Source organism: Fopius arisanus, unplaced genomic scaffold, assembly GCF_000806365.1.
Source record: "Fopius arisanus strain USDA-PBARC FA_bdor unplaced genomic scaffold, ASM80636v1 scaffold00080, whole genome shotgun sequence".
Classification (NCBI taxonomy): domain Eukaryota; kingdom Metazoa; phylum Arthropoda; class Insecta; order Hymenoptera; family Braconidae; genus Fopius; species Fopius arisanus.
The window spans coordinates 80,331-88,541 of record NW_011887819.1 but is presented as its reverse complement, the minus strand read 5'-3'; the positions used below and the strand labels follow the sequence as shown (position 1 = coordinate 88,541).

The window sequence follows — 8,211 nt, the reverse complement described above, 5'->3', positions numbered from 1 at the left end:
CGGCAGGGAGACTTGAACGAGGTCTCCCGCGTGTGATCTGGACACGATAGCTCCACCTATTTCATTTAGATTGCGTGAGTACTATTTTTGTTGTTCAAATTGTGCTTTCTCCTGAAAAAAAAAGCTTAATTAATTATTGATTGCTTTACACTTCTGAAAAATCTAATTCGATAAATTTATAATGCAATGACATCAGTCAAATCATTCGTCCCCACCCTTACTTCGGCAATCTACTTTGGTTTTAGCGCCCTCCCCCGCCAATGCTACCGCTCACCGTTTTGGTTTTTGATTAATAATTAACTAATGACATCGCTACAAACGATGAAACCGATTGATATCGCCACTACAATCGAAATACAATCGATTTGACCGGTCGTCATTAGAAAATATTCCATTTTTAAATAAGTTCAGGCTAACTACACGCCCAAACTTAATTAATTAATTCAAATAATTGGAAAATGTTACAAACAATTATACATCCATTACAATCAAGTACTAACCCAATACAATCGAATGCAATGATGTTTATCCCTATCACTGACCTTTTCAGGTCAAGTGCATGGAGGTTCGCATTCCTTCGAGTTATGTACACTGTCTTTTGGATTTATATCTACGTAGATAAATAAAAAAGATAGTGTGAATATCTTTTGTGTAGGTTGGGGTATATATGGGCGAGCGTGCGTGGTGAATGTGTATGTGGTATGGTGTGTAAGTGAGAGGTAATCTTCAACGTTGAATTCAGGATCGTCAATTTCAAATGTATGATGATGATCTTCATCAGATGGTGCATCATCAATGAAATCCTTAGTCACTTTGCGAAGATGTTTTGGTGGAGGAATAATGTCACCCAAATCCTCTGAGTCTACTGTAGGGACTTCTAAATCTCTCAATTCCATCCCTGTCTGCAGAGCTCCATCCACATAGCCCGGATAAACTTTCTTGATATCCATAAGCATCTGCATTATTTGTGATCTGCAATCATCTCCATGATGCTTTTCAAGAAAATATTGGCGATAATCGTAACGAGTGATATATTGATGGAGAAATTTTGGACTTTAACGACCCTTAATGGCATTTTTCAACCAGTGATTTCGATACTTGAGAATGTTGATTCTATTATTGGGATTACGTTGCTTGATGTATTCTCGAATACTGTGATTGGTGGTTAAATGCGTCGTATTCTCACTGAAAATTTATTGTAACCCATGATACTGCTTCCCCTCATCAGTACAGATGTGAGAAGTATCGGGATGAACAACCTTCGTGATGTAAGGCTATAAATCTGCTTTGCGGTTTTTCGAGTGAATGGCAAATTTTGCCCTCCTTACATAATATGCCCAATACGGTTATTGTTATTTACCCTGTTAAGGGACTTCGATTGTATTTACGTTTCGTTGAAAACGCTCTGTTAATCTGAGTCATCTTACCGTCACCGCCGAGACAGAACTCTGAATTGGAGCATATTACTTCAGCACCTTCGCTGAGGTAATTGTAGTAATCAACTAGAGTAGCACAATTTAATGCCAGACTCTTCGTTTTCCTTCCACCAGTTACTGAGATGAGAATGAACGGTCATCACATTAACTTTATGAGAAAACAGCAGATTGCTGCCAACATTTCCTTGAGGGTTAAATGGCACGTATATCCATCAAAAAACGTAGACGAAGAGAAAAACACAGGAAAAGATACGTGACTAATCACGTAACCGTGGGCTGGAGTGACATTTCCTTGTTTTTAACTGGAGAATTTGGGAAAAAATGAGAGACGAACAGTAAATTTTATTATTTGCTCTGGAAAATTTACGTGACTGTCATGTAATTTCTTACGAACTTGTAAAATTTACCACAGTTTGACATTGAAATTTTGACATTGAAATTTTTTCAACACGCCAACAACCAACTTCCGAATACAACCCCCCAAACCAAAAATCACCAAAAACAACAAATAAACCCCTTAACCCTATCGCCACACAACATAAACCACTGCTCATCTCCCCCCACGGCCGACACTACCTAAACGCAACCTCACCTCTGACCTCTTCAGGTATCCAGGGCCCAGAATCCCAAACACCTCCTAACCCCCCCTTCTCTTCACACCACATAACGAACGTTAACACCATAATGGACCTAATCAAATCATTCCTAGAACTATTTCTTACAAAGCTATCACCACTATTCCAAACCTTTGGCCTAAGCTCCCAACTCAACTAAATATCCAACCACTTCAACGCACTACAATCAACACCTTGCCCCCCATCCACAACTAACAATCTACCTCTATATTACTCCCAACGGCCCCAACAATGGATTCAACAATAAATCCAAATACAAAACTCTCAAACCCTTCCCTACGCCTACTACAATGGAATGCTAGAAGTCTCAGACCAAATCTACCAGACCTCATCAACATAGCCCATGACTATGACATCATCCTCCTCTCCGAAACTTGGCTAAAACCTGACCAACCCCCTCTACACATCAGAGGGTTTCACCTTGAATGAGACGACAGACTAGATCAAGGCAAAGGCGGAATAGCCATCGCGATCAGAACCAACATCCCATTCTCAAAAACTCACAACCTTTCAAACATTTCGCCTACCCTCCACCTCCTAGGAATCAACATACCATCAAATAACGGAGACATAGTCATAATCTCAGTCTACAAAAAACCCAACATAAGAATACCACCCCAAGAATGGTCCCACCTCTTGAACTCCTGCCCAAATGCATATGCCACAATTATAGGAGGCGACTTCAACGTCCACTCCGAAACCTGGGGAAGCAAACACTCCTGCTCTTCTGGCGATAACCTATTAGAAGCTCTAGTCACCTCCTACCTATTTCCCCTAAACGACGGAACCCCCATTAGAATCAGCCCCCCAGGTGAGGGCCCCTCTTACGTAGACTTCACACTAGTCTCCTCAAACTTAGCCCTCTAATCAAATTGGAGAGTCCTTACAGATCACATGGGCAGCGGCCACTTCCCCATAGCCACACTCCTAAATTGCCCACCTGAAAACTTGAAAAACTCCAATAAAATTCCCAAAAACAAAATAGACTGGCAAAAATTTGACAAATACTTGAAAACGAACATCCACCTCTTAGAAAACTACTTCAACGACACCCCACCCCAACAAAAATACGAAACCTTCGCAGAAGTTGGAATGAAAGCCATAGACTCCTCCCTCCCTCGAAGAAAACCCCCCAAAATCCAACCCGATCACCACCCCATAAAAACCCCCTCAATTCTAGGAAATCTGCACCCCCAGCTCCTTGGTGGAACAGAACACCACCATAAAACACAAAATCTCCTCAATAGCATCCATCTTCAAAGCCGAAGCACTCGCCATCCTCAGCTCCCTACAAAAAATCCAACAATACAACATCGCCAAAGCTATAATCCTAACAGACTCCCTCAGTGTCCTTCAAACCCTCAAACACCTATTTCCAAAGACAACCTCCCACATCATCCACCAAATTCTAGTATTCTACGCCAACCCCTTACTAAACGGTACTGAAATCTCCTTCATTTGGATACCCTCCCACATAGGAATTACTGGCAACGAAATTGTGGATAATCATGCTCACTCCATATCTGATGGATCCTTAAACACTTCCCCCCTCCTCCAATCTGATTTTAAATCTCTAATCACCAAGAACATGAAATTTTAGTTTTTAGTGGAAAGAGTATTGATTTTTTGAGTGAACCAAAAAGTACCTAATCAAGTTATTACTTACGTCTCATTGAGGATGAGGTGACATGCTAGACATTTTGACAGTATTAATTAACTTAAAAATCGCAGAAAAAAACTCTAATTTTCTTCGCTGCCTGATGAATACTGTTGAAAAAAAAACAGAGAATGAAGAAAATATATGGCGGCAATATTTCGTTCCAATTTATATAATTTGTGAAAAATCTGCTGGATGGTGTCAAGGCTAGAAATATTGAGGTTTCTATTAGTGATATGACGACAGTATTTGATAACTATAATATAATATTATTTATCTATCGGTATTAAATAATACATAAGATATACTTCATGTTTATGGAAAAAAGGAAAAAAAAAGTGTCCATTTTGCCCCGTTTTCCCGTTATATCACGAAATATAGAGGCGGGACAATTTTTTCATTAGTGTTCCTGAACTCACGAGACAAAATACTTCGGGAAGCGACGGAAGAAATCGGACTTGTGCTCCCTGCTATGGTAAGGCGTCCATCATACAGCTGGTCTACAAGATAGGGCATCTAATGGTCTAATGGGTAATGTAAACAGTGTAAACAATGTAAACAGAGAACAGCTAAGAGGAGTAACGAGCGTTCTACTTCTCAGACGTTACTCTTGATTTTCTAGCACCAACCAAATGTTTGGTGAATATGTAGTGGATTCACCTCGGCATTCTGACCCCAATCCAGATCGAAATTTTCTACGAATCTCACACGATCGTGTTTATACATCTTTAATCTACCTTCGCGCACGCTCCGAAGTGTACAAATTTAAATGGAACAGTGAAATACCTTAACCTCCCCACCCCTGGCGTCACTCAGGGCCAACGACTTGGACTTGGAGGTGTATACGGCCCGATGACAACACATACTGATAAAGGTAGAGACAATGGATAACATAAAGATGGATGAGTATTCGCCCGGGAAAGACGTGCTTCTATCCGACACCGCGTTTCCACTCCAAAAATCCATATTTCCTCCGTCGTCCTTTTCCGGCAATAGATAAATAAATAAATGGATATCAAAATTTTATGTGGAAGTTAGAAACTGACAGACGGCACCAGTCATTCTCAAGTCCCTACCCGTGTAGACACTCTATTGGTGAAAAGGGTGATGTTACTTAATCGTCGAAAATAATTAATTCCCGTAATTATAAAGGGCCACTGTTCGGTTTGCATAAGAACTCACTTAGATAACCTTGGTCTTCTCGGGTGCTGAAGATACTATACCACACTGCAGGAGTCCGCACGATATTCCGGTAATCCGCGAGATACATATTTTCCACTTCACACTAACCATCTCTCACGAGGTAATCTAACCCTCTGTTGAACCCAATTTCTCGTACCTTGGTACAACGATAGGCAACGCGCTACCCATCAATGGTTTTTGTTTGGGCAGTTACAGCCTCGGTCCTGGGTGATGGAATGTAACTCCTGGCGTGAATCTACTAGAAAATAACCAAATGTTCTTTACCCAACTCCAATCGTATATTGAGTTAATATCTGGTGCTGTTCACAAGAATAGCACCAGATATTGGCTGATCTGCCTAGCCAGATCAGCCAGATTGATCTGGCTAGGCAGTATTGGTTGCCCGAAAATCCTCATTGGACGCAAAGTATTGATTACCAGCATCAGTGGGATGTGAACTGTGTTCCTGTTCCTTGCTTTGCTTAAAAATTATTCAGCCGTATTGTTTCAAATGGGACAACTTGGATAACAGAAAATTTTACATTATATTACAGGATTATGTAGAAGCTTATTCTTATATCTGGACACCAGATAGAAATAATCAAACAAAAACATTCGTTGAGAGCGAGCCAACGATAGAGCAAATAAAGGATGCATTTCTGAAATATGATGCTCTGCGAGAAGAAATTAGAAACTTACCTCCATATCACATCGTTGGCTGTATTCAGATTGATATGGGTGAGTTCCAATCAATAATCTTAACACTGCGGCATAAATTTGTTATTCGTTTCAGAGAACATGAAAGGTGCTTTACGAGTAGAGATTGGATCATGGAAAAATGCTTTCAATTCTATGTTGAAAGAAGCTTATAAGCAAAAAATAAATCAATTCATGAATTTTATGAAAGATAAAAGTGAAATACTTGAAAGGAAAATCAATGATCTCGAGGACGTTAGAATTGCAATGAAGTGCCTCAATGAAATTAGAGAGAACTTCATATATTTAGATATAACACTTGTCAATATCGAGGATACATACGCAATAATGGCAAATTTCAATGTTCCAATCGCCAAAGAGGATCAAGATGTGGTTGATGGTCTTCGTTATTCCTTCAATAATATGCAGCAAATGGTATGGCCACAAAATTTTTCCTCTCTACCTCGTCGATTTTAAATACCGTTGCCAATTGATGTAACAATTTTTTAGGGCCATGAACACCTCCCTTAATTCATGCGTTTATAAATGAATCTCCCTGTGTTCATTTTATCAGAAGAATTTTCTGATTGTGGTTCTGATTCTCATATTCTGTATGTAGTAACTAGATAGGATGGGTGTAATGACAACTCAAGTGCTTGACTGGGGGTAGTGTGTAGTGTAATTCATTGTCAACGTGTCAATACGTCCTGTGAATAAATCGCGCATTGGGAATATAATCTTGCAAACTAGCCGGGTGCGTTTGTTAAGCAAGTATGCTTTTGACTAATTTATTTTGTTTTTTGACAATGTACGAACTACAGAACAAACAGAAAAATATTCCTATAGTGAATGATACAAGTGAATGAGTGATGGAAATCTAAATTATCACTTTTAAATTTCCCAAGGCATCAGGGATGGAATTGTATTCTATGCGATGATTTGAACAAACAGTGATTGATCGCGGATCAAATGTTTTTTTCTTCTAATAATTAATGACTGATGTGACCTTAGCTGGAAATATTAAAATAAATCCGACTAAGGCACAAATATTAGGGGGATTTCGTACCAGTAATTTTATTCAGGAAGAATTTACCATAATTTAAGAGAGGGCCTGAAATAATAAGAAAAAAAAGAGGGGAGGTTTAAAATAATTGACTCGGGGTTTGGGGGCATCTCTCTTCTTGAGGGGCACATGGAATTCTCTCAGTATCACGTGGCGTCTTTTTCACTGTGATTGGCGAGTGCTGCGGCGAGGGGAAAGGTTGGCGGGACAGGCATCAGCGGAGGATCGGTTCCCCAACAGTGATAAGAAATTAATCTAAACTTTAGCAAACAGGGCGAAGCGGGCTCAATAGCTGCTACGTCATACTGGTGATAAAAGTGGAAGAAAGCAATGAACGAAGCTATTCGGTGTATGCAATCATCTTATATTCATCGTCATAATGTGGTCTTGAGAGTGTTGTATCATTATTTGTGGCACTTATATGAAGTAGATAGAACACCGGAGCTGCTTTATTCTCTAGGCCTATCATTGCAGAATTGACAACTATCGTGGATCCCGCTGGTTTCCATTCGGTATTTGAACTAATTAATGCCTTTGAAAAGGCTGCACTGGGCTCCAAAATGCCCTTCAGCAGCAGTTATAGCCATCATGGTGGGGTGAGTTGACGTTGGATCATGCTTTAATTATTTAAAAACCAAAATTGATAATGAATTTTCCTAAAAAGAAACGTGATAAATAACACCTGTTGTGCCACCATCAAACATTCAGGTGTGCAGGGCTCAACAAGCCCAAGGAGTTGACGCTCAAGGGGGTCAGTCGGTGGAGGTGCAGAGGGGCAAACGAAATGCCCCCGAGCACGACACGCCCAGCCCCAGCATGTCGCAGCCAGACAAGAGACAAAGGAGCAATCCGGCGTCGTACGGCTAGGCTGCGACGAAAATGATCCAGCTAGCTCTTGTTCTAGAGGACTACCCGGAAAAAAAATCTTGCCGGAGGAGTGAAGGGCCTGAAACGACTTGCGAAGTCCCAGATCCTCCTACTACCAAAGGGAACCAAAGCCCCGACCTTTGAGGGTATGTGGGAGAGAGACGCAGCAGTCATTTTTGGATGCTCAGATGAAGCGACGGGGACGTGGCTCAAAAGCCTATTCGCCGGAAACAAAATAGGAGAACGTCGTTCCTAATGCTCGACGCTGCGGAGCTGCCAAAGAGCCGCAGAATCGTAGCGCATATGGAGGACTAAGAGATGTCCGCCCGGGAGGCGATTGACCTCATGTGCAGGCAGAATGTGGGACTCGAAACCGAGGACTGGCTCGTTATCAAGGGCAGTGAAGGCAAGGGAGCCACGAGCGCCCATTTTGCTGCCTCTGTCGGCGAGAAAACATTGCAGTGCCTGCAATTTCAAACCTCATTACGGGAGTCAAAGAGCATCTATTAAGACGCTCGAAGAGAATCGCTCTGCGGGACAAGTAGTGACCGTGGAAGATGAAACTCCCATGCCAGGGCGAATGGATGCATGAGTCAAGATAGAATGATCAGGCAGTACCAAATTAGGAAGGCCTGTAAAACCTACATCCCTGAGGGTGAGAACTGGGAAACTGTA

The 8,211-nt window shown here is 41.2% G+C and overlaps 1 protein-coding gene across 1 annotated transcript in view; it reads left to right on the top strand.

Moving 5' to 3' along the window:
- Positions 1-8,211, top strand: part of LOC105270192 (dynein heavy chain 8, axonemal-like) — a 33,911-nt gene that overhangs the window by 3,931 nt on the left and 21,769 nt on the right. The window contains exons 5-6 of the mRNA XM_011310977.1: positions 5,465-5,648; positions 5,704-6,041. Coding sequence (XP_011309279.1) covers positions 5,465-5,648; positions 5,704-6,041 — 522 coding nt within the window. The remainder of the gene's footprint in view (positions 1-5,464; positions 5,649-5,703; positions 6,042-8,211) is intronic.